We start from the raw sequence: 27475 nt of genomic DNA on the forward strand, positions 1-27475 counted from the left end.
TAAATAAAGAAAGAAAAAAATGGCTTCCAGGAGCAGCAAATTCACTGTTCAGGAACCAAGCCCCAGCCAATAACCTTGATGACAATAAAAAAAATTTTTTAATTAAAGAAAATTGAGCTGAGGAGGACACTCATCTGTGTCACACTTGCATGAAATCCTGAATTCATTCCCCAGTAACACATTTTAAAAAAAATTCCAAAGTAAAATGTAAATATCCTCCTATTCATTTTTTAGTCATTCAGCATATATGTCTCCAACGCATGTAATTTCTAAATTTTGATTACATCTCCACCTAGGGACCAGGAGGTGGTGCACCTGGTTGAGCGTACATGCTACATGTCCATCTAAAGCTGTTGGCAGACAGGACGAGGGAGGACTACTTCCCTCAGCAGGCACAAGTGAAGGGTTAGAGAAACTTTCTCTGCGCATGTCCACCACTGCTCAGGAAGCTCCACCTCCTAGGAGCATCCCCTCACCCACCACTCTATCATTTGGCATTCAATGAGAGAAGAATTTCTTCACACTTCAGAGTGAAGAGCTACTGGGAGGAAAAGAAAACATCTGTACCGGTGTCCCAGAAAATGATGTTTAGTCTGTCAGCACCCCTACAGCTAATTTTCACTTAAAATTTTTTTTTAGGTACAAAATAATTTTTTTTTATAATTTTAATTTTTTATTTAAGAAAGGATTAGTGAACAAAGGCATAAGGTAAGGTGGAGTTGTGTACAACTCCACACAATTCCCAACACCCAATCCCCATAACCCACCCCCTCCCATGGTAGCTTTCCTATTCTCTATCCCTCTGGGAGCATGGACCCAGGGTCGTTGAGGGTTGCAGAAGGTAGAAGGTCTGGCTTCTGTAATTGCTTCCCCACTGAACATGGGCGTTGACTGGTCGGTCCATACCCCCAGTCTGCCTCTCTCTTTCCCTAGTAGGGTTTGTCTCTGGGGAAGCTGAGCTCCAGGACACATTGGTGGGGTCTTCACTTAAATTTTAAGGCAACAACCTGAAAATAATAATTCCAAATACCGTTCTGCATCTGAAAGCGGTGGCACTGAATGCTCCCTGTGAAGTTCTAGTTCAGTCTATTCTCTGTTATCTACAAGAGATTATGAAAAGAGATTAAGAAATTCAAAGTAGAAGGGGTCGGGCGATGGCGCACCCAATTAAGTGCACAATGAAGCACAAGGACTCGCGCAAGGATCCCTGTTCGAACCCCGGGCTCCCCACCTGCAGGGGGTCATCTCACAAGCCATGAAGCTGGTCTGCAGGTGTCTTTCTTTCTTCCTCACTATCGTCCCCACCCCTCTCAATTTATCTCTGTAAAAATTTTAAAAAGAAAGAAAGAGAAAGAAAACAGAATTTCAAAGTAGGGGAAATGAAAGTCCCCTATCATCACTTTCTTCAGAATGTCTCTAGCTCTTTATTTTTATTTTTTAATAATGAGCACTTCATGTGTGTGTGTGTGTGTGTGTATAAATCACCCTATGAAAGAAAACAATTCAAAAATAAATTTATTTTCTTTTGTGTGTGTACCAAACCTTAGAATATTTTAAGGGGGGAGGGGCAGGCAGTAGCACAGCAGGTTAAGTGCACATGGCGTGAAGTGTAGGAACCGGTGCAAGGATCCCAGGTGGAGTCTCTGGCTCCTCACATGCAAGGGGGTCACTTCACAAGTGGTGAAGCAGGTCTGCAGGTGTCTTTCTCTCCCCGTCTATGTCTTCCCCTCCTCTCTCAATTTCTCTGTCCTATCCAACAACAACAGCAATTGCAGCAATAATCATAAGGGCAACAAAATGGGGAAAATAGCCTCCAGGAGCAGTGAAATCATAGCACTGGCAATAATCCTGGAGGCAAGACAACAAGCAAACAAGCAAAAAAAAAAAAAAAAAAAAAAGAATATTTTAAAGGACCCATTTCCAGCAAACCAAACAACCCAAGCTGAAAGAAGTGAAAGCTACTCAATCATATCCCCTGTCTGTTACCTCTTATGATATTGTAGTACTGTTGCCAAGAGCAATGACTTACCAAGAAATCTCATCCCTTAAAGATACAACAAAATTTCTGTTAAAATTATTTTATTTAAAAAGCCGATTTCTCCTTCTTGGTTAACACGAGTCATTTCCTTCCCTTTATTTTTATTTTTATTTTTACAGTTATATCTTTGTTTTACAGTTGCTGAGGTAGTTTCTAGTAGTCATGTGCAGTTTCAAATATGAATATGTAATGTCTGTTAACTGGGTCGTGCGAGAGCCCTTCACTTTGCACTTTAAAAAAACAAAACTGAAAGAACACTTTCTAATTAAATAGTATAAATAGGACACAGGGACTCAAGCAGCTGTATGTTTAGTAAACCTTTATATTCAGATCACAGTGCACAACCCATGAATCACTGAGAATCAGCTGAGATGAGGACATCGTTTGAATCCCTGCTCCCACTAGTCAGTGGGGGATGATATCCATATTGTGGCTGTAATGAAAACTAAAATAAAACGAGCATTGCCTTTAACAGCAGACACCTTGATTGTCACAGTCTGAAGTAGCACTCCTTGATCCATTTCTGAGTCTTTATTCCTACAGCCATTGGGTCAACCAACCACCTCATCATCAGCCCTTCACTGTTCCTCATTTTCTCAAAATGTAGACAAGGCAGGACACTCCTCCAAGGTCTTTCGTGTAGAGTGCTGTGTGTAATGAAAGAACTTCTTTCTAATGTCATTCGGACTGCTTGTGCTTAGAAGTTGGAGTCAGCAGGATGTGTCAGGAGAAATAGGAGTAACTTCTGTCTTTGGTCTCACTCACATTCCTCATAGCCTTACCACGAAGTTTTTTATCTTCTCTGCAGCCTATTTTTTCATTTTTCTAAAAGGAGAGGGTAGTAATCTATGAAATTCTGCCTCTAAAATGCCATTGTCTTATAATGGAAAAAATACTTCTGATACCTTCTTCACAGCACACAACTACCAACTTAAGACATCAAGTTTTTTGATCCTAAGATACACGTTTTAATTTTTACATTTAAAAAAAATACCAAAAGCACAAAGAGCCTATATTGTATGTGTGTATATACATAGCCCTTTAAAACGTTACATATAAAAGTTAAGTTTGGGGGATCAGGCAGTGGCACACCGGGTTAAGCGCACATAGTACGAAGCACAAAGACCCATACAAGAATCCCTGTTTGATCCCCCCACTCCCCATCTGCAGGGGAGGGGGGGTCACTTCACAAATGGTGAAGCAGGTCTGAAATGTCCCTTTCTCTCTCTTTCTCTCTCTCTCTCTCCCCTCTCAAATTCTCTCTGTCCTATCCAACATAAAATAGAAAAAGAAAAATAATGACTGCCAAGAGCAGTGGATTTGTAGTGTCAGCACCGAGCCCCAGCAATAACCCTAGAAGCAAAAAATAAAAATAAATAAATAAATAAAAGTAAAATTTTTATAGCACCCCCTCTAGCTCACTGCTAGTAGCCTGTGGTGCATAATCTTCCCAAATCCATTCTAGTAACCACCTTATAAACAGTGGAGTTATCAAGGACTGCTAAGACAGCATGACTGGCATCAACTGAAGTTGTACTCTACACAGCTATGGCAATGCTACATGGTAACTCCATAAGTATTTTCTGTTCCAAAACAATTTGGTGGGTTAAATGGTGGGTCTCCATTTATTTATTTATTTTTTTTATTTAAGAAAGGAGACATTAACAAAATCATAGGATGGGGGGGGGGTTACAACTCCACACAATTTCCGCCACCCAATCTCCATATCCCATCCCCTCCCCAATAGCTTTCCCATTCTCTATCCCTCTGGGAGTATGGACCAAAGGTTGTTGTGGGTTGCAGAAGGTAGAAGGTCTGGCTTCTGTAAATGCTTCCCCACTAAACATGGGCATTGACTGGTCGAGCCATACTCTCACTCTCAGTCTGCCTCTCTCTTTCCCTAGTAGGGTGAGTCTCTGGGGAAGCGGAGCTCCAGGACACATTGGTGGGGTCTTCAGTCCAGGGAAGCCTGGCTGGCATCCTGATGACATCTGGAACCTGGTGGCTGAAAAGAGAGTTAACATACAAAGCCAAACAAATTGTTGAACAGTCATGGACCCAAAGGTTGAAATAATGGAGATGAAGTGTTGGGGGGTACTCACTGCAAACTCTAGGGTACTACTGCTTTCAGGTATTGTCTTCTTGAACCCTAAGACAGCAGGAACCTCACATTTCCACTATACAGCCTAAACTTCCCCCAGTCCTGGGTCTCCATTTTTGTAAAGCTTTATCATCCTTTAAGGGAATTTTAAAGAAACACAATAAATACAGGAGTCGCTGCTTGGTATTTATTTGATTCAATGAAAGTTGGAGGCCTTTATTAATTTTTTTTAAAGGCCTGGGTGCCTTTTAAAGTTGGGTGGTAGTCCAGTGGTTAAGCACATGGGGCACAAAGCGCAAGGACCGGCATAAGGATCCTGGTTTGAGCCCCGGGCTCCCAGCCTGCAGGGGAGTCGCTTCACAGGTGGTGAAACAGGTCTGCAGGTGTCTAACTTTCTCTCCCCCTCTCTGTCTTCCCCTCCTCTCTCCATTTCTCTCTGTCCTATCCAACAACAACAACATCAGTAACAACAGCAACAATAAAAAAAAACATAGGCAACAAAAGGGAAAATAAATAGATATGCTAAAAAAAAAAAAAGGCCTGACAATAAATAGTTCTTACGATAGATAGAGTGTGTGCCTGGAATCAGTTTATCTAGCACCATATGAAAATGCTGTGGGACTGGTGGAACTTCTCCAATGCTGTGAGATGTATGTGTTTATATTAATATATATATAGAGAGGTAAATACATATATGTAGATATGTAGATATAGATATAAATCCAGAAATAGTGAAATTGCACATATATGAGGGCCAGTGCCATAAAAACAGAATAGATGAAAAAAGACTATGTGAGGGCATATCTTAAGTTATCTGGGGGAGAAAATATGAAAATGGCGTCTCTAGGAAAAGTCCATATTTAAGGAACATGTGAATTGTTTCCTTTTTCTTCTCACTCTGTATTCATTAAACACTACTCGTTGCATATTCTGACCAAGAATTATCTAGCAAAACCACTTTTATTTTTATTTTATTTGTGACTTAGTATTGATCCACAAAGTTACGAGATAACACAGGTATTATTCTGCACCGTTCCCACCACCAGAGTTCTGTATCCCCATTCCCTCCATTGGAAGCTACTTAAGGTAATTCTCCCAAGATCACAGATCTGGGTTGACCATTATTTCTATAACTATCTGTCTACATTTTTATATATTTCCCCATTTATTTCCATGGTCCCATCTTCTCTTTCTTTCTAAGTCACACCTACACCTATTACTACTTCCGAATGGCAAATGAAACATCAGAGGCTTGTATCTTCACATGGTCAGCACTGAATTCTGAATTTCTGGCTATTTGGGTGATATATATTCCCCAGTAGGAAGAATTACTAAATGAAGATAAATCAGTTGTACTTCAGGAACCCCAGTATGAAAATCACTGATTTGATTTGTAGCATTGGGCACTAATAAGCAAATTTAGCATGTACGATAAGACCCAGAAAACTCTGTATTAATACGTTAATTCCCACCCCCCCCCAAACTAATAAGAACCAAAGTCTGAGGGAAAATTCAGGCTTTCATAGAATGAGTAAAAATTAACCCCTTTTCATTTCTGCTAACCCTTTGCTCTGCCTCTACTTTGCACATGTTCCTCCTTCCATCTCACTCATGACTACACATACCTAAACTGTGTCTCCTTCTAGACAACTCTTATTCACCCAAAGTTCAGACCCACAGATTAGCTCCTTGAGAGGAATCTCACCTCTTTGCTTTTCAGAAAAATTTACTCCGTTTCTGGTTTCAGAATTTTACTGTTGACAAATGAATCACTTCCACAGAATTGTTGTCTGTTGTTTTGGGATTTTGTTGTTTGTTTTGATTTTTGTGGAGCTAAGTCCTGATCTTTGGACAATTTCATCATATCTATTGTAAATAAAAAACTTCAGGGTGTGGCTTGGTGGGGGTGAAAGACCATAAAGGTTTATTAGATTGTAGTTATATGGGTACAGCAGATTATGTAATGGGATAGATTGACTTGCCTAGTTATTATGGCCATAGAAGAGAGTTTTGCTTTTTTTTTTTTTTTTTTTTTTTTTGCCTCTAGGGTTATCACTGGGGCTCAGTTCCTGCACTACGAATCCACTGCTCCTGGAGGGGAATTTCACTGCCCTTGTTTTGCCCTTGCTGTTGTTGTTGTTGTTATTGTTGCCATTGCTATTGTTGTTGTAGTTGGATAGGACAGAAAGAAACTGAGAGAGGAAGGGAAGACAGAGAGGGGGAGAGGAAGATAGACACCTGCAGACCAGCTTCACCACTTGTGAAGCTACCACCCGCTACAGGTGGGGGCTTGAACCAGGATTCTTGCACTGATCCTTGCACTTTGTGCCATGTGCGCTTACTTAACCCACTAGGCTACCACCTGGCCTCTAGAAGAGAGTCGTCTGAACTATGTTTAGCAGAGCTTGGCTACACGTGTTCAGTCTCTCCTGTGAGAGGCAACATGGTGGGTCCTGAGAGGCAGAGCAGGCAGAAAAAAAAAGCAAAGAGCAGCCAGAAAAGAGGAACACAGGAAAAGAGGCTGACTTCCTGCAGCCTGACAGCTAAATAACTTCCAATACACCCACAATCCCTTGTGAGTTTGCGTAAGTTGGTACTATGCATGTAGGCTGATGTCAGCCATATGCCTATTACGTCCGAAATCTGTGCTGTTTCATTCACATAGAAACAGAGACAGACAGACAGACAATAGAAAGAGATGCTACAGTACTGGTAGCTCCTCAGTGCCATATCGCCTGTGATATAGTGCACATGGCAAGGGACACTTCCTAGCCAGTGAGCTGTCTCTATGTTAATGTTAAATTCAGAAGCCAGAATATCAGCATTTTCTCTCTGCAGCCCTAACCTGGAGATGGCAGGTAGAAATAGTCTAGAAATGTCTGCAAATTGACTACAACTGTAAGAACAATGTGGGAAACCTTAAGAAGCCTGTAGAAACATTTGGAAAGCACTTAGAAGCACATACCACCTTCATCAGATTATCTTTTCTTTCCTAATCTTAGGCTCAAGTGACCTTGATCCTACAATGCTCTTGGACACTGGGGAGATTGTGGACACAGGATCTGATTATGAAGACCAGGTAATTAAATTCTAAAAAACCTCTATCTGTCTAAATGTCTTCAGTTTTACCTTTCATAGATATTTTATAAAAATTATAATCATTTTGTTAGGTGTTAATATATGGATAATAACACATTTCATGATTAAATCACAGTAGTTGTTGGTATGCTTCTAAAAACCCCTTCTGTTTCATTAGTTTAATCCCCCCTGCTTAACACAATTCTATTTACATAACCACTTCATTCTATTTACATAACTGCTGTTAACAAGCACCACCCTCCCTCCAGGGCATTGGTGGTTCAGTAGTACAAATCTTGCCTGCTCTGCCCCCTCTCCTTGTCACACCCTGATTTTCACCAGTCACTTTTCTCTCCACCTTCTCTATGTCACATCCTGTTCACACCCTACTTGGGAAGCATATATATATGAGACAACATTGTTCGTTTTAGTGTTAGTTTAGCTTAGCTCGGCTTAGATTGCGCTGCGTCCTGCATGAATAAAGAGATACTGCGTACAGCTCAACCATGAGTCCCTGGTCATCTGTTACCTGCCTGTGAAGCCAGCCCGGTGAAAACAACAAGTAGTCTATAATTTTCATTCACTAACTTTGGCCCCCTAGCCCTTCCTTTGTCTACAGACCCAAAAATAACACTTAGGTGAGGTGGTATGATCAGATGTTATAAGAAATAAAAATGGGGTAGTGTGAGGTTCTCTTGCCTGAGAATTTTCTTGTATCTCTCTGCCTCTTCTAGTTATAAATCAACTGTATTTACAGGTTCAGGACTCTGTTTTATGATTTCTAACTTTTAAATAGGACTGATGGCTGAGAACAAAATAACCAAGAAGTCAATTTTTTTCTTTTTTAATATTTATTTATTTATTCCCTTTTGTTGCCCTTGTTGTTTTATTGTTGTAGTTATTGTTGATGTCATTGTTGTTGAATAGGACAGAGAGAAATGGAGAGAGGAGGGAAAGACAGAGAGGGGGAGAGAAAGAAAGACAGACACCTGCAGACCTGCTTCACCACTTGTGAAGTGACTCCCCTGCAGGTGGGGAGCCAGGGGCTCAAAACGCGATCCTTATACAGGTCCTTGCACTTTGTTCCACTTGCGCTTAACCCACTTCACTACCTCCTGACTCCCGTCATTTTTAAATGTATTACTTATTAGAAAGAGACAGATAGGAATCAAGAGGAGAGGGGGAGATAGGGAGATAAAAAGAGAAACACCTGCAGCACTGCTTCACCACTTATGAAGCTTTCCCCTTGCAGGGAGTGGGACTGGGGTCCTAAATCTGGTCCTTGTGCACTGTGACATGTGCACCCAACCAGGTGTGTCACTGCCTGACCCCAAAATATATTTCTTATTGGAATAGAATCAAAGAAATATTTCCTTGTTAACTATTTTTAACATTTTATTTATTTTTTTATTTATTACTGGGTAGAGGCAGAAGTTGAAGGAGGGGAAGAGGAGAATATAGAGAAGGAGAGAGACACCTTCAGCCCTGTTTCACCACTCATGAAGTTTTCCCCCTGCAGGTAGGAGCCAGGGGCTTGAACCTGCGTCCTTGCTCACTGTAATGTGTGCGCTTAATCAGATGCACCACCACCTGGCCCCCCAAAGAAATGTTTCTATGTCATTTTCTACACAGCAGAGCATTTCTCCCTACTGCTACAAATTAATGATACAAAACAGTTCAGAATCATCCCAATGCCTAATTCACCTTTATGTTTAAAAAAAAGGATGGTTTTTTAATCTTCTGCCTTTCATTAGTGTTCTCTGTAATGGCCTACTGCCAAGAAAACATGTTCTTCTGGGTTTTTTTCCCTATCTCCAACTAATACATGTCACAAGAAAAACAGGTAGATCTGACAAGTATACAACTGGAATGAATGACTCTGCATCTAATATACATATTCAGAAGCTATTTGTCAAGAGCATTTTCTCCTTTTATAATCACAAAGCAAAGACTTCTTTGAGAAATGATATAGCAGCTGCTGTCGCAAAGTTATAATATTTTACTAGGTATTAAGCACTCAGTACACGTTAAACATGCCAAATTTCTTCTTTTATTTTTTTATTAATGATTTAATAATGATTAATAAGGTTGTAAGATAACAGAGGTATAATTCCACACAGCTCTCTCCACAAGAATTCCATATTCCATCCCCTCAATTGGAAGCTTCCCTATTCTTTATCCCTCTGGAAGAATGAACCAAAATTCTTTATGGGGTGCAGAAGGTGGAAGATCTGGCTTCTGTAATTGTTTCTCTGCCGGACATGATCATTGGCAGTTCAGTCCATATTCCCATCCTGTTTCTATCTTTCCCTAGTGAAGTAGGGCTCTTCATGAAGAGGTAAGGTTCCAGGACACATTGGTGAGGTCATCTGCCCAGGGAATTCAGGATGGTATCATGGTAGCATGTTGTATGCTCTCCCCCTGCCAGGAAAATTGGGTTAGTCCTGCTAGTTTCGCGGGCCCGCTTGTTCCCGCCCCAAGGAACCTCGACAGAATTCCAGAGTTCCAGAGTTAGAGAGCTGTTGGCGCCGCCGCGGGGGAAGGAGGCAGGAGAGTTCTGTTTGGTGATTAGTTTGGGTTAGTTTATGAATCGTTGTTCCTGAATAAAGAAATACAGCTTCCCGGCCCAGCCGTATGTCTCTGGTCGTCTCTGTTACCTGCCCGTGAAGCTAGCCAGGCCTGCTGAAGCCAGCCCGACGAAAACAACAGTAGCATGTGCAAGATGGCATAAAGGCATTAAGATATAAAGCAAGATAAATTGTTTAATAAACAGGAACCCGAAGGTAAGGATAGAGCAAATTCTTCCTATACGAAGAATATCTAGGAAGTATACTAGGAAGTATATCTAAAATGTCAAATAGGTTAAGGGAAGACTAGAAACTATGAAACAAGTATAGGAAAGAAGAAAGCAGAAAGGAAAAGGGATGAAGTAGAAATTCTAGACACACTCACAAAATCATAAAAATAAAAACTCAGCTAGCAAACTGAATAATAGAGTAGACATAGCTAAAAAGAGACTTGATTTGAGAGCTGAAGATACTGCCTTAGAATAAAATAGAGTTAAGGGGATGGGTGGTGGCACACCTGGTTGAGTGCACATGTTACAGTGCTCAAGGACCTGGGTTCAAGACTCCAGTCGCCACCTGCAAGGGGAAAGCTTTGCCAGTGGTAAACTAATATTTCATGTGTCTTTCCTCTCTATCACTGTCTTCCCTCTCGATTTCTGGCTATCTAAATTTATCTATTATTTATTTCCGGCTATCTAAATTTATCTGTTATTTATTTATCCAATATATAAATATAATACAAAAAATTTTCAAAGTAAAAATAAAATAGAATTTAAAGTGTTGATCAACATAAAAAAGAATTTAGGAGGACTAAATAGCTCTATGTTTTAGAAAACAAGATTTTCATTCCTGACCCCAGAGACCAGGTTCAATCCCCAGCACCACCAGACAGAGTTGAATTATATTTTGGTCTCTCTCCCCCTCCCTCTCGCTCTCTCTCTCTCTCCCCACCTCACCCCTCTAGTAGGAACAAATAAATCTTTTTTAAAAAACAACTTAAGAGACACTAAAATAGAATGATTACTCTGACATGTTTTAATAGGAGTATCAGAGAAGAAAAATGTCAGGAAGAATAGAGTAGAAACTGCATTAGCAGATAATAATTGAGACTTTCATAGAAATGAGAAAAAGACAAGTGGTCAGACTGGAGGTACATCCAGACCTGAGCAGGATAAGAAGAATATACCCTGCATCTTATTGAATGCACATGTTAAGACACATAAGGACCCAGGTTCGAGCCCCAGTCCTCAACCTACAGGAGGGAAACAATAGGGAGAAGATGACCAGAGGGCTCTAAACTCCAACTCCATCAGAACTCAGAGAAGAGGAAAAAGGGATGGACATTTGGATGTAGTAATATGTTTATGTGTGACATGGAAATGAAGAGAAAATGGGACCTAAAGGAAAAAATAAAGGCCAATATATGCAAATATAAAGATAGTTGTAGAAATAATAGTTAACTCATATCTGCAACCTTAGGAGAACTGCTGTAGCTTATAGTGGAAGGACTGGGGATCCAGAACTCTGGTAGTGGGAACTGGTGTGGAGTTATTCCCCTGTTATTTTGTAATTTTGTAAATCAATATTAAATCACTAGTAAAATTTTAAAAAAAGACACTGACTACAAAGGAGTGGCAATGTTGTTGCCAACAGAGTCAATGAAGCAAGTGCTTGTGTTTATTGAACTCCTGCTATAAAGACATTGTGTCTTTTTTGTTTCATGCATGACTGCTTACCTTCACAATAACTTAATAAGGTATCTCTGTCTAGTCCTGGTTTACAAAGGAGGAAACTGAAACAGAGAGGCTAAATAACTTCCCAAGACCACACAACTAATGGACTAAGCATCAACCTGGTACCAAATTTTCTTAACAAAGCCAGAGTCTGTAGTACTCTATTGTCGTTTCTAGTTTTTGTTTACCATTCTTTGTCTTGCTTAATTTCCCACACTTTTACTGTATGGAACATGTGGTAAAACGTTTTAGGCTTTGTGAGCCACACGCTCTCTGCTGCAACCACTCAGCTCTGCCTTTGAAATGCAAATGCACCTATAACAATATTTAAACAAATGAGCGTGGCTGTGTTTCAGTAAAGCTTTATGGATTTTGAAATCTGAATTCCATGTAATTTTCATGGGATTTATTTCAACTGCATAAGACTGTAAAACCCATTCTGTAAAACAGAGGGGTCATACCAACACAGGCAACAGAGTGGAGTTAACCAACAACCTGTAGTTGGCTTTCCCCAGCAACACCCACTACACACGCGCACGCGCACACGCGCACACACACACACACACATCCTGACATTGGCCTCCCTGTTGGTTTCCAACACATCTCCCTTGCTTCATATGGTTGTGTGTGCTTCATATTTATTGTTTCTCATGACCCCCTGGCACACATATTAGATATATACTATTGCCCCATTTCCTGAGGCACAGGAAACCCAGCAGTTTATTTAAGAGGTAAAAATAGAATTCAAACAGACATCAGACTGTACCTCCTCTAGCCATCCTGAGCCACCTAATAGGGAAAAAGGAAAAAAAAAAAAAAGCATGGGGTGGGTGGGGGTGGCGACACAATAGTTCACTGGGCCAGTGCATTGCTTTGTGCCAAGCCAGGTTCAAGCTCAGCCCCCAACACACTGTAGAAAGTTTTGGTGCTTTGTAAAATTCATTACTCTGTTTTCTCTGTCTTCACCTAAAAATAAATTAATTAATTAATTAATTAATAATATTTTTAATAAGTATTCTTAATTAAAAGCTTAAGTTAAATTAATTAAATCTGAAAACTGAGAAACACTGATGAAGCTCCCAGCCCAAAGGTACCACCTCGCCTACTCATCTACTCCGCAGCCTGCTCAGCTACCAACAGAGGACTAAAGCATGCTTCCTCTTCCTCTCCCCCTTTATGCCTTACCTCTTTTGTGCTAAAAAAAAAAAGTTAATTAATTAATTAAAAAAGGTACTGACCATAGTTTCTTTTACTGGTACATCATGTTCTTCATTCAGCAAAAACTTTAATGCCATACTACAAGATTTAAAAAAAAAAAAAAAAACAGTTTGAAAAGACTGACCAAGCATCAGAACAAAATTCAGGTGTGGTAGACATGTTAGAATTATCAGAACTGGAATTTAAGCCAATAATTCTGATTCGTATGCTAAAGGTTTAGTGGCCAAGTAGGTGATATCCAGGAGGGTATGGATATCATAGGAAAAATTGAAATTCTAGAAAAATACCAATAAGTAAATGTTCGAGGTCAATAAATGAAAGGAAACTATTTTTGATCATTCACTAGAAGGCTGGGAGTAGCTGGTATTATTATTGTTGTTGTTATTGTTACTCTCTGAGTTTAAGAATGTGACAATAGAAGAACCCAAAACTCAAAAGCAAAAAAATTAAAGATTGGTAAAAATCAAATCAGAGCATGAGAAAGCCTGTGGTACAGTCTTTAAAATTACATGACCCGGGGCCAGGCGGCAGTGCACCTGGTTAAGTGTGCATCACACTGCGCAAAGACCCAGGTTCAAGCTCCCAGTCCTCACCTGCAGGGGGAAAGCTTTGTAAGTGGCGAAGCAGTGCTGCAGGTGTCTTTCTATCTCTCTTTCTCTATCACCCTCTTCCCTCTCAATTTCTGGCTGTCTCTATCCAAAAAATAATTACATGACCCAATAAACTCAGTGAGTCAGTTCTTCCAAAATTAATCTATAGATTGAATGTAATTCCTATCAAAATCTTAATAAGTTATTTTGTGAATGTTGACAAACTGGCTTATTTTATATGAAGAGGCAGAAGACCTAGAATAACTAGCTCAGTACTAAAGGAGAAAAAAAAAAATTGGGTGACTGATGCTTCCTTGGGTTATTTTGTGCACTAAAGGAGACAGTATCATCATGGAGTTCACCATAAAAAACAGGTAGTAATAGAATAACGACACAAATGTAAAGGGAAACTATGCCAAGTGCTTGGAGGAGTACATTGTACAAAGTGTAGGTATGGCCTGAGAAGCAGAAAGGAGCTTTTCTTAGGCAAGAGATGCTTGAATTGAGATTAAAAAGATGAGTACGAGGCAACTAAGTATTTGTGAGAAAGTGATAGAGGGAAAGTATGGGTGACCCATTTCCAAAACAGTAAATAGCTAGTACAAAGGCTGGGAGGTGAAGTAGGGCTGCAGGTGTCTCTCTGTCTCTTTTCCTACCTCCCCTTCCCATTTCAATTTCTTTTTGTCTCTACCCAGTATTAAATAAAGAAAAAGAAAGAAAAAGAGCAGTGGAATCATGCATTCACAAAAGCCCAGGGGCAAAAAAAAAAAAAAAAAAAAAGCTGGGATACACAAGAAGAAGCGTGGCTTCCAAAAGAAAGCCAGCATAGTAGATTGCAGAGTGGAAGACAGTGATCAGATATAAGCCTGGAGAGTAGAGTAGGGGACTTTGCAGAGAGAAGATTAGGAGTTTTGGATTTATCCCGAGGGAAATTAGGATTGATTTTTTTTTTTTTTTTTGCCTCCAGAGTTATCACTGGGGCTCAGTGCCAGCACTACAAATCCACTGCTCCTGGTGGCCATTTTTCTTAGATAGTACAAAGAAAAACTGACAGGGAAGGGGGAGATAGAGAGGGAAAGAGACAGAGAGATACCTGCATCCCTGCTTCTGTGCTTGTGAAATGACCCCTTCTGTAGGTGGGGAGCCGACGGCTTGAACTGGGATCCTTGCGTGGGTCCTTGTGCTTTGTATTATGGGGATTCAACCCAGTGCACCACCACACAGCCCTTATAATTAGAAATCTTAAAGACTTTCCTACATTGTATTATTGGTGAGGGAAGAGTATTTTGATATGACTAAATTTGTATTTAAAAGATGGATTGTCCTAACAGCAGTTAACATTGGGAAAGGGCAAGCAAGAACGGGTCTTGAGAGTTCAGCGGGGTAATTAACGTCGGGTTCCTTGCATCGGACTGCTGAAGGCTGTGGGCAGAACATGGTGCATTTGATAGGGGTATGAGAAGCATAAGCAAAAGAATTCCATGTTGGGGCCAATGGGAGAGCTGAGGAGTGAGTTATTGAGGATGATGCTTAGGGTTTTTTGTTTTTGTTTGTTTATTTTATTTTGTTTTAACTTGTATGGCTGGCAGTGGTATTTCTAAGAAAGAACACTAAGAAAACACAAGTTCCATAGGCAAGAGTGTGAGTGTAATTTTTGATTTGCCAAGTTCTAAGAGATTGAGTACATCCAGTTAGAAAATTCAAGTGAGCAGTTAGAAGTACTTAGAGAAAAGGTCTAAGCTGTACATACACATCTGTTAGCTATGGGATCTAAGTGGAACTTGAAACTGGGAGTGGAAAACTGATATGTAGGAAAAGATAATGAAATGGAGAAAAGAAGACAGCCTAAAGGTGAGCATTGAGAAAATTTTAAAGGCTGGGTAGAAAAAGATGAGACAGCATAGAAGATGTAGAAGAAACTATTAGAGAAATAAAAGGAAAATTGGTGGAATGTGGCATTCCAAAGCAAAAGGGGGAAATATTTTGAGAATTAGACTATTAAGTTTGATGAAAAAATGAGAAAAGAGGAACACAGAAAATGACTATTTTATATACAAGCATGAAAGGAAGTATTGAGCTTACAAAGAGCTAGTGGGAGAAGTCCTCCCCCAGCCCCCTCTTTCTTCCTCTATAACAGAAAATACTTGACCATGTTTAAAAGTCTGTAGGAAGATCCACTCCTGTGGGAGGAGAGTGGACAAGAGAAAGTTTCCTGTAAATGCAGTAGAACTGGATTCCAGAGAACAAGTGGAGAGAATGGACTTAGCACAGAGCAGGGATGGTGCATGATTTATAACAGAAGGAGCACAGATTAGACAAGAGTGTGAGCTTTTATGTTTCATGGTAAGAGGTTGATGAGTTCCTCTCAAGTGACTTCCAAGGGTAAAGCTGTCTGTGGAGTCCAAGATTTGGAGCAAGTAAAGAATTGAAATGTTGTGAATCTGAGGGAGCGTGAACTAAGGAGACACAGCTGGACTACCAAACAAATTGAGAGCCCATCTGCTGTTGGTGCCTGGAAATACATTTTCCCCTCAAGCATTTTTTATTTGTGATTAATAGGTATAGGTCCACACACACCCACTATTAAAGTTCTGTGTCCCCACCTTCCCAATTACCACCATAATTCTCACAAAGCCTTAGAGATAGTTTTACTTTTGGCATGGTTTGGGTTTTGGTTTTTGTTGGGATTTTTTTTTTCATATTTTATTTGTTTATTGTCAGATAGAGACAAAGAGAAATTCAGAGAAGAGAGAGAGAGACCTGCAGCCCTGCTTCACCACTTGTGGAGCTCTCCCCCTACAGGTGGGGACCAGGGGTTTGAACATGGGTCCTTGTGCACTGTAATGTGTGTGCTCAACCAGGTGCGCCACCACCTGGCCCCTTTGTTGTTGCTTGTATAAATTCATGTGCTTCAAGTCTCTGTATTCCACTTATGAGGGAAACCATCCAGTGGTTGTCTTTTACCTCTTTACTAACTTCATTAAAGATAACCACTTCCGGTTCCATTTTTTCCCCAAAGGACACAAAAATCATCTTTTTTGATTGCAAAGTGTATATCTCAACTTACCCAGTCATCTGTTGGTAGACATCCTATGTCTACTCTTTGGCTATTGTGAATAATACAGCTAAGAACATAAAGGTGTTGTCAAATTAGTATTTTCATGTCTTTTGGATAACTATCTAAGAGTGGTATTGCTGGATCATAGGGTATTTTCATTGTTTATTTGTTTGAGGAATCTCCATACAGTTTTCCATCGGGGTTGCACCAGTTTGCATTCTGACCAGCTGTTGTGGAGAACAGAGTCCCTTGTTCTCCACAATCTCACCAACAACACCTGTCATTTCCTACTTGGAATGTAGACCATTCTCACAGGTGTGCAGTGGGACTCTGCTGTGGTTTTAATTTGCATTAGAAATATAATTTGACTACTTGATTCTTTAGGTTTTTCCATTCACTTAGCAAATACTATTAGGTACCCTGTAAGTGACAGGCATTTTTTTTGGGGGGGGCACTAAAGATACATATTACTATGATACATCAGTGGGGCATAAAGATGGTCCACAGCTTGTGTCACTCAGTAATGGAGTTTTACCAAGTTATGCTACAAAAAAAAAAAAAAAGACACAAGAAACATGTCATCAGTTTTCTCAGTGATGATGAACTAAGAACTCCAGGACAGCAGGAAGGGAAGTAAACAGAAAATAGGAGACAAAATCCAGAAGAACAAACAGTGCATCAAACTGCTTTACATTTACATTTTAACTAGGTCACATATACAGAGAAGCTCTTCATTAAAAATAATATCTGATCTGAACAGTCCTAAAAGGATCATTTAAAATCTTCTTCTAGACATCTTCTCTAATAATTAGAATAAATTTTCATTTTGCACCTGTCCTGCAGAACTCCTAGACCACTTGAAGTTTAAACCCTCTGTCTTAGCACTTGGTTTTGATTAATTTCATACTGCATCATATACTGACTCATATTTCTCCCTGATTGTCTCCTCCACATATCTATTATGAGAAATAGCATAGGCTATGGAGTCAGATAAATCTTGCTGAAATCCAGTGCCACACTTAAAGGTTTCAAATCACTTAACCTCTTCAAACCTGAGTTTTGTCGTGTAAAATTACACATTACCTTGTTGAAAGCTATTTAGATTAAAAGAAATAATTATTAAGATATTCCCAGTGAATCTATCTTCTGCTTTTCTTTTCCATCTGGAGAGGACAAGTCCCATCATGTACCTCTTCTGTGTACTCTGCACTGTAACAGGGACACTGTTGGCATCAAAATAGACTTGCTGAATAAAATCACAATGCCATATTCCCTGGCCAGAAGAGATAATAGAATTTACTGGTGTCGGTGGGTGTGTGTGTATCTATGTGTGTGTCTACTCAATTTCCATAGTAATGTTCAGTTTCTGAAATAAGAAATATTATCTCTAGAGAAAACATGTTAGGGTATATTTGTAAACTATTTTAAAATGATGCCATTGCAATAACCCACCACTAATCATAAATTAGGGACTTGGTGAGTTGTAGATGTCACGCTGAATCGTGTTATAATGGAGAAGCCACTGTTTGGTTGCAATCCCTTTAAGGATGAGCTAAAGCTGGAGAGATGTCATACAAGTTTACCTTTCAACTGTGTGCTGGAAGCATTTGTACTTAGTGATGAAAACTATTGTGGCATACTGAAAGAATGCCAGGAGGGACACTGGAGAGGCACAGAGGCCAGAAGAATATACGTTTAGCTCCCTACCACAAAGTCTGAAAATAACAGACAGCTTGCACAGAATTTCCACCTGTCCCCAGTATGGGTAATGAGAGCTAATTGAATACGTAAGAAAGAAAGACATGTCCTTGGGGCCAGAAGATAGCACACCAGATAGAGTGTGCACTTCACCATCCATGAGGACCTGTGTTTGAGCCCCGGGACACCACATGGGAGCACCCTCTACAGGAGAAACTTCACGACTGGTGGAGCAGTGCTATGGTGTGTCTCCTCTCTCTCTTCCCCTCTTCTTTCTCTCCCTTCCTTTCCTATTCTCTCCTTCTCTCCGTCTGTCTCTTCCTAAAATTTAAAAGGAAACTTCACAAGTGATGAAGCAGGTATGCAGATGTCTGTCTGTCTATATCTCTCTCCCTCCTCCTCCCCTCTCTATTTCTGGGTGTCTCTATCCAATAAAATAATGATAATTTTAAAAAATAAATTAAAATTAAAGGGAAAAGAAGTGTCTACCAGGAATGGTGGCATCACACATTTTAAAACCTCACAGATAAATAAGAATATTTTTTTGCCATTCTTGCTTGCAAAGTCAAGGATGCTCTTTATATTTTCAGTATAGATATTAAAGACTAAACAGCTACCTTATACCACTTAGCTTGATAATTTTGAATCAAGAGTCTGATATATCCCCATACTCTGGAGACATAAAAGTAAATGCCTAATCACTATGCATGCATGGTGTGTCCCATCAGGGGACTATAAGAGAAATCTTTGCAGAAGAAAATGAGAATTGATAGAATTCCTTATTTCAAAGCAATAGGATATATTCCAGAGATCAAAATACATGAAGGACTCGTCAAAAGAAATTGTTTGCCTTTTTTGTTCCTTTCAAAACCTGCTTGTCTGACTGGATTTACAATTAATTGCATGGGCATCTTATTAATAAGAATAACCTTGACATCCCTGTAATTTTGAAGGCAAAATGAAAATATTTGTGATGGCATAATAGTATCAGTGTCTAGTATTAAGAGAAGAAAATAGAGCTCATGGTGACCCATTGTTGATGTGCCTGGGGGAGAGGGCTTGTTAAAAAGACAGGAAACTGTTGTTAAAAAAGAAGCCAAATAACCTTCTGGAATTATTATATATTTACAGAAGTAGGGTGGAGGAGAGTGTGCAAAAAACCTGAAAATGCAACCTAAAAGCAAACACAGGCTCACGCAAACTTGAACATGAGTGGCAGGAGAGAGAAGTGATGGGCTTGCCCTTTGCAACTTGGGGTTTGTTGCCAAGGAGCAGAGTAATGTTTCACAACTGAGAGTTTATCTTTCCCTTTCTGTAGATATCCGGTCACCTACACCTTTTAAAATTCACTATATAACAATACAAGGGAAAAGTAACAAGATAAAATTTGCTTGGGATTTCTTTTTTTTTCTTTTATTTATTTTTAATTGGGGAATTAATGTTTTACATTCAACAGTAAGTACAATAGCTTGTACTTACTGTTAAATGTTGTACAGTTTCCCATATAACAATACAACCCCCACCAGGTCCTCTGAATCCTACCTGGACCTGTATTCTCCCCACCCACCCACCCCAGAGTCTTTTACTTTAGTGCAATACGCCAATTCCATTTCAGGTTCTACTTCTGTTTTCTTTTCTGATCTTGTTTTTCAACTTCTACCTGAGAGTGAGATCAGCCCATATTCATCCTTCTGTTTCTGACTTATTTCACTCAACATGATTTTTTCAAGGTCCATCCAAGATCGGCTGAAAACGGGGAAGTCACCGTTTTTTACAGCTGAGTAGTATTCCATTGTGTACAATTCTTTCAAACTCTTTACTCACTCTTGTAATTATTTCCTTAGCTAATGTTTGGATGTTGAACTCGTTATTTTGTGCTTCACCCTTTGGGGGGCTTTTAGCTGGACTGTTGTCCTGGTTAGTTTCTCCAATATTTCTTCTTGTTGGTTTACCCATTTTATATATTATGTTATGAGTTCCCTCTCAGTACTTTTCAAATTACTGATCACTATTTCCTGGATTGACTTGTGTCTAAGTAAAGTAATTAAAGGGTTCACAGTGGTGGAAGTTAACAGTTGTTCCAATAGTATTTTAATCTCTGAGTTGGAGCTCAGTGATTTAAAAGCCTCTTTATTTATTTATTTTTCTTCTCTGTAGGCTATGGGAGCCTGAGGGCTTCTAACTATAAGTAGGCTTCTTAACTTAATCAGAGTCCTAACCAAGAGATAAGGCAGGGTGTGGCAGAGATAGTCCAGTGGTTATGCAAAGAGACTTTCACAGCCCCACAGCTATGCCACCGAGATATAGGTCTTCTCCTGAATTTCCTGGTTAGATCTCTGTCCCCCGGTGTCCCTCCCTGCCGCTGTTCCAGATTCTGAGGGCAGTAGCAATGGAGACTCAGGGTTGCACTTGGTGAGTCTCCGGGGAGTCCTCTCCTCCCTTCAGCTGTCCCCTTATTGGTGGAACAGACTGGAGGTGGTGTCTCAGCTGATAGACCGTTGGACTATTACCAGCCACTTAGTCTCTCCCTAGGCTCCTCTCCTGTCACCAGCCACGTGTGTTTGCACTCACCAATGATTTGGTGGGTTCCTGTAGTTGTTGTAGTATTGTCTTGTTTCAGTCCCAGGTGGTCTCCTTTGGTATTCCTAGTTGATCCGGGGGAGGAGAGGAGAGAAACAGATCTGCTGCTGCTCGTAGCCCCGCCTCCTAAATAATCAAATTTGCTTGGGATTTCAGTATCTTTCTGAAAGCTTTTATCAGACTTCCCTTATAGGCTCAGGAGTAGTTCTTGTTGTTGTTGTTTTGTTTGTTTATTTTTTCCTATTATAGAACTTGTCACATGGGTTAAGTCTCTTTAGCTACATGATACCCCCCCCCCCAGTGAATTAGACTAAAGACTTGGCCAAAATCTACATTGCTACAATTTTTCAGTTCCTTGACAGAGTATAGAAGGCTAACTCAGAAACATTTTCTCCATAAAAAGAAGAAATGCAGTTGGAAAGTACTAGGAAGAAGCTTGACACTCTGTTAGCCACAAACAGAGAAGGAACAATAAAATGGTATTGCTGACAAGATTCTTCTAAATTTCCATGTTTACTAATAAGGATGGCTAGGATGTTAAGGCATCAAAAAAAACCTGTCATACAAGAAGTATCTAGAAATAGTGGAGAGGTACATTTTCCTGAGGGTAAGATGAGTGTCAGGTTCTTACTGGTTTGCCTACTCCGTGGTGGCTGGGGTTTTTGTTCTTACTTGAACCTCAGGGCCAATGCCTTGCCCACCACCTGACTCATGCTAGAGAGTTAAATGTTTAGTAGGGGAAAAAAATTCTGTTATCTGTAAGGGACTATATTATATTAGAAGAGGAAATTAGACTTCTATATTATAGTCTAAGAGATAAGCCCTACAGATAACCTCATTGAAAATCAGAAGAAGACATGGACAGAACCTACCCCAAATAAGAGATCCAAAGAGTCAACAGACATGAAAATAATGCCCAAAGTCACTGATGATCAAGGAGACGCAAATAAAAAACACGAGATACCACTTTACACCTGTGAGAATGTCATACATTAGAAAGGACAGAAACACCAACTACTGTTGAGACTGGTGAGACTGTGGGGAAAAGGAACTCTCCTGCATTGCTGATAGAAATGTCAGTCAGTCCAACCCTTTTGGAAAATGGTCTGGAGATTCGTGAGAACACTAGAAATGGGCCTGCCTTATGGCCTAGAAGTTCCTGGGGTTTACCTAAGGAAAAAAAAAAAAAAAAAACACAAGATCTGTGCACACCTATGTTCAAAATAGCACAGTTTGTAATAACCCAAACTTGGAAGCAACTCAGATGCCCAATGGCAAATTCATGGCTAATGAAGTTGTGATATATATTCATAATATAAGGCCATGCAGCTGTTAAAAATGACGAGGTCAGACCTTAGAGATATCATGTTGAGTGAGACAAGACAGAAAGTGAAAAACCAATAACAAATGATCTCACAGGTGGAACTTAAGAATAAAGGTCGGTCCCCAGACCCCTACCCCACTAGGAAAAGAGACAGGTTGGGAGTATGGATTGACCTTCCAATGCTCATGCTCAGCTGGGAAGCAGTTATAAAAGTCAGACCTTCTACCTTCTGCACTCTGTTGCTGAGGAGTTATTCTGATGCAGTCTCCCCCCCCACCCAGGTTTTACTACTCCGCGAGAAACCCTAGCATTGCCCCCTTCAACCAATCCTGGCCCTACACCTCACGCTGCGCGAAACCCTAGCAGAGCCCCCTTCAACCAATCCTGGCCCTACACGTCACCTCTGGTTGTCGCCCAATAAAAAGCCCCCTCACCGCCCCCTCTCTCTCTGGGCTCTGGCTCTCCCTCTCTGAGGTCTCGCTCCCTGCTCTCCCCCCGTGGTCGGTCGGCCATTGCCGGCCGGCTCCACGTGGTCTGAACCAAACCCCCCCCCCATCCTATAATAAAGATTTGTGTACCCCTTTGCTCTGGACGTCCGCTCTCTTCTCCGCGGTGCAGCCCGACACCAGACCGCCGCAACAACAGCACTCCATAATTATCCTGGGTCCATACTCCCAGAGAGATAAAGGATAGGAAAACTGTCAAGGGAGGGCATAGGATACAGAGTTCTGGTGGTGAGAATTGTATAGAATTGTACCCCAATATGGTCTTGTCAATACTTTCATTTTATAAATAAAAATTAAAGAAAAAAAGAATAAAGGTCAGGGGGGTTGGGTGGGAGGGACTGGGCAGTGGCACAGCCAGTTAAACACACACAGAACTGTGCACAAGGACCTGGGTTTGATCCTCCCTTTTCGCTTGCAGCAGGGTCACGTCACAAGTGGTGAAGCAGATCTATAGGTGTTTATCTTTCTCCCTCTCTCTGTCTCTTCCTCTCCTCTCAATTTCTTTCTGTCCTATTGAATGAAAAAATAGAGAAGAAAAAATGGCTGCCAGGAGTGGTATTTGTAGTACAGTCAAAAAAAAAAAAAAAAGAATAAAAGTCAGTAAGGGAAAATATAAGGTGAAGCTTGGTGTATTGCACCAAAGCAAAGGACTCTGGGGAATGAGGGAAAGGGATGTGATGAAGGAGCCTTGGGGTCCTGGTGTGTAGAGGCTGTGCCTATATTAAAGACTAGACTGTAAACCATTAACCCCACAATAAAATAAAAGGAAGCAAAGGAAAAGAAAAAGAAAAGAAAAAATAGAGATAAGTCTGTGGTCTGGCAGGTGGCACAGTTGATAAAGCATTGGACTTTCAAGCTTGAGATCCCAAATTCAGTCACCGGCAGCACATGTGCCAGAGTGATGTCTGGTTCTTTCTCTCTCCCAATCCCTCTCATTAATAAATAAATAAAATATTTTTTTAAAAAAAAGATAGGTCCTAGAAAATGTAAATCAAAAGAGGTGAAATTAAAATCAGTGTATAATGGAGTTTTCTAACTAGTCTCATCTGTAATAGCTGAATACGTCATTGAGTATATTCAAACATGGGGCCAGACCCACACTAGGTAGGGCATGGCTTCCCATGCAAGAGGCCCACGTTCAAACCTTGGCAGTATATGGCAGGAGCAATAGCAGTGGAGAAAGCTCCAATGTGTGGTGTCTCTCTCTCAATCTTTATCTTCTCTGTCTCGTAAACGAAAAGGCAATGAACAATGAAATCACACATGTGCATGGCTCCAGTTAGAAGAGGTAGCTGGGTAGGGGCTGGGGACAATACTCAAGTATGTTCTAAGTAGCTACTCCTCAGGAATCTCAAGTTCCTTTCCAACTCTGAGTTTATTTGTTTAAGAAAGAACTAAAGGGTGTGTGTGTGTGTGTGTGTGTGTGTGTGTGTAACATGGACTCCCTCATCATCAGAAATATATAAATATCACCTAGCTCCCTTAGTTCATTCACTGGTTCTTAACATGAAAACTTGCAACTTAATTTGCTATTTTTCAGTAATATCAGATAGATCTGCAGCCAAACTTTAATTCACCATCGGGTTGCTTCCAGATTTTGGCTATTACAAATTGTGCTGCTATGAACATAGGTATACACAATCTTTTAGGATGGGTATGTTTGGTTCCTTAGGATATATCCCCAGGAGAGAAATTGCAGGGTCATAAGGGAGATCCACTTCTAGCCTTCTGAAATTTCTCCAGACTGCTCTCCACAGGAGTTGGACCAATTTACATTCCCAATTTACAGGAGGGTTCCTTGTCCCTTCAGCCTCTCCAGCATTTTTTGCTGCTACCTTTTCTGATGATAACATTCTCACAGGAGTGAAGTGGTATCTCATTGTTGATTTTATTTGCACTTGTCTGACAATCAATAACTTGGAGCATTTTTTTCATATGTTTATTGGCCTTTTGGATCTCTTCTATGGGGAATATTCTGTTCATATCCTGTCCCCATTTTGGGATGGGGTCATTTGTTTTCTTATTGCTAAGTTTGGTACCATTTTACTTTTTTTTTTAAAGATTTTATTTATTTATTAATGAGAGAGATAGGAGGAGAGAGAGAATGAACCACTCTGGTACATGTGCTACTGGGGATTGAACTCAGGACCTCAGGCTTGAGAGTCCACTACTTTATCTACTGCACCACCTCCCGGCCCATCCATTTTACTTTTTAAATTACTTATCGTGGAAAAACCAGCAGGGAAGATAATCTAAGATTTTCAATTTTTCTTTCTTTTTTTTTCTTTTTTTTTGCCTCCAGAGTTATCACTGGGGCTTCCTGCCTGCACTGCTCCTGGAGGCCATCTTTCTTCCATTGTTGTTGTTGCTGTTATTATTATTGTTGCTGCTGCTGCCGTTTTGTTGTTGGATAGAACAGAGAGAAATTGAGATAGGAGGGGAAGACCGAGAAGGAGAGAGAAAGATAGACACCTATAGACCTGCTTCACAGGTTATGAAGCCAGCCCCCGCCCCCACGCAGGTGGGGAGCTGGGGGCTCAATTTGTAATCCTTGAGTAGGTCCTTGCACTTCACACCATGTGTGTATAACCCGGTGCACTACCACCTGGCCCCCAATTTTTTTTTCTTTTTTACTCAATATTCATAACCTTGAAGAAAATTCTGAGTCAGGGCTGGGTGGTGGCACATCTAGTTGAGCACACGTGTTAGAATGCACAAGGACCTGGGTTCAAACCCTAAATCCCCACCTACTAGGAGGAAGCTTCACAAGTGGTGAAGCAATGTTGCAGATGTCTGTCTCTTTCCCTATCACTCACTTTCTTCTAGATTTATGGCTGTTACTATCCAATAAAAAAAATAAAGATAATAAAAAAAATTTTTTTTAAAAAAGAAATTCCAAATTAACATCCTTTACTAAGCTCCTACCCTGTGCCAAGAGCTCTCAGGATTTGGTTTAATCCACACCACAGCTTTGGGAAGCAAGTATCATTATTCCCAAGGTCACACAACTAATAATGTCTTCACTCCAAGTTTACCTCTTTCCACTAAGTTGTGTGGTTGTCCCAGAAGCTATAATAATAACATCCAGGAAATCTACACAAAGGGGAAAAAAAATCTAACTTTATTTTATCCTAGCATTTGCAGCCATATAAGTCCATCTCCTCATAGATTTATAAAATGGGCAAGTTGATAAACAGATGTTTAAAATTATAGGTTTTCTGTTATTGAGAAAAGTTAAATTGCATGTTATGGGAAACTGGAAAATTACACTAAGAAAAAAGCATTAGCATTTCAAGTATTGATTCATAGACAAGCATTAAAGTTATAGTAAAACCTTTTATTTATATTACATAATTTCCTATGTCAGTGGGTAATTTGTTATATGTTTTATTTCTTCATTTTAATGAGAGAGAGAGGGAGAGACTGAGACTGCAGAGCTTGCTCAGCTCTGCATCTGGTGGTGCTGGAGATTGAACCTGGGACTTCAGAGCCTCAGACTTGAAAATCTCTTTGCATAACCGTTAAGCTATCTCCCCAACCCATTGTTGGATAATTTTATAAACAATGACAGTATACTATATAATTTCATACATATGCTATATTTATTTTTACCATCCCTTCCTGAAGGACACTTATTTTTTCATCTTTTTACTACTATAAAATGATGCCCTGGTATATTATTGCTTATAAACTTTGCTAGAAGTTTTTTTATTACTGTCCTAGGAGAAATTTCCTAATATTGAGATAACTATATAGAGGATGGTATTAAAATATTGCCACTTTTCTAATCAGACATACTTCAGAAATAAAACTAGGATTATTGATGAAAAAAGCATTCTAATGAGAATATTTTTTATATTTTTCTTTATATTATTTTTTCTCTCTCTGCCTTTTTTAATTGATTTAATAATGATTGGCAAGACCATAGGATAAGAGGGGTACAATTCCACACAGTTCTCACCACCAGAGTTCTGTATCCCATCACCTCCATTGGAATCTTTCCTATTCTTTATTCCTCTGGGAGCATGGACCTAGAAATTTTTAATTGTAAGATCAGAACAATACGCTACCCTTTCATGTGGTGGTAGGGATCAGACCCAGGACCTCACAGATATTAGGTACATGCAGGTACATGCTGTATGTACCACTGAGCCATCTCCTCAGCAGATGAAGAAAATTCTTAGTTAAGCCTGTTTGCCTAAATTGTTTGAAATAAGAACTGTCAAGCCAGGTCTAATTTAGTTCCACATGCCTCAAAATACAGAGTATACATTAAATGTTTAAGTATCTGCAATAAGTTGATCAATAAGCCAGTTTGAGGTGTGGGCGTCCATGAAGACAGGTGAAGCTAAACCTCATGTCATGCGGCAGAATCCCTTCCGTGACTTTCCTTGGAAAATGGCTTAATTCCATATTCAGTCCATTATTTAAGCAAGAATGTATAGGGTCTCCTTGGACCTTGCTGTGTGCTATGCTGTCACACTTTCTTCTTTCTCTAAAGCAGTTTTATTCACAATATCCAAGAGTTCTTGCCATTTTCAAACACAGACACTTTTTTAAAAATACATACATCTAGTCCTCAGAGCATCTCTGTTTTCTTATGTTTCATTTGACTACCCCATTATCTGTGAAAAAAAAAAGTTTTTCCAGGAACAAAAGAAATTGTAAAAATAAAACTAAAAAATAAAAGTAAATAGATATTTCAGGCAGACTAAAAGGTATTTTTTAAAAAATGATATAAAGCACTATTTACCCAACTTCCTACTTAAAAAATAAAAGTGTGAACAATTGAAGACTTCTGTACCTCTTCTCCAGTTATGTTGCCCTGCCCCTGCCCAAAGCTGTCCTCTAATTTGTATTCTTTGTCAATCACACATCTGACCTTACATTTCTACTCCCATGTGCAGCTAGCTATATCATTAGAATGAAGGTTCTAGGAAAGCACTTTGTTCTTTCAATTTCAATAAGAAAGTTTTCTTCACTG

General features: G+C 39.9%; 1 protein-coding gene across 2 annotated transcripts in view; it reads left to right on the forward strand.

The window, feature by feature from the left end:
• AK5 (adenylate kinase 5) overlaps positions 1 to 27475 on the forward strand; it is a 329025-nt gene that overhangs the window by 174720 nt on the left and 126830 nt on the right. For both annotated transcript variants that reach the window (XM_060202226.1, XM_007534207.3), the window contains exon 8: positions 7142 to 7218. In XM_060202226.1, the coding sequence (XP_060058209.1) occupies positions 7142 to 7218 (77 nt within the window). The remainder of the gene's footprint in view (positions 1 to 7141; positions 7219 to 27475) is intronic.

Source organism: Erinaceus europaeus, chromosome 11 (genome assembly GCF_950295315.1).
Source record: "Erinaceus europaeus chromosome 11, mEriEur2.1, whole genome shotgun sequence".
Taxonomy (NCBI): Eukaryota; Metazoa; Chordata; class Mammalia; order Eulipotyphla; family Erinaceidae; genus Erinaceus; species Erinaceus europaeus.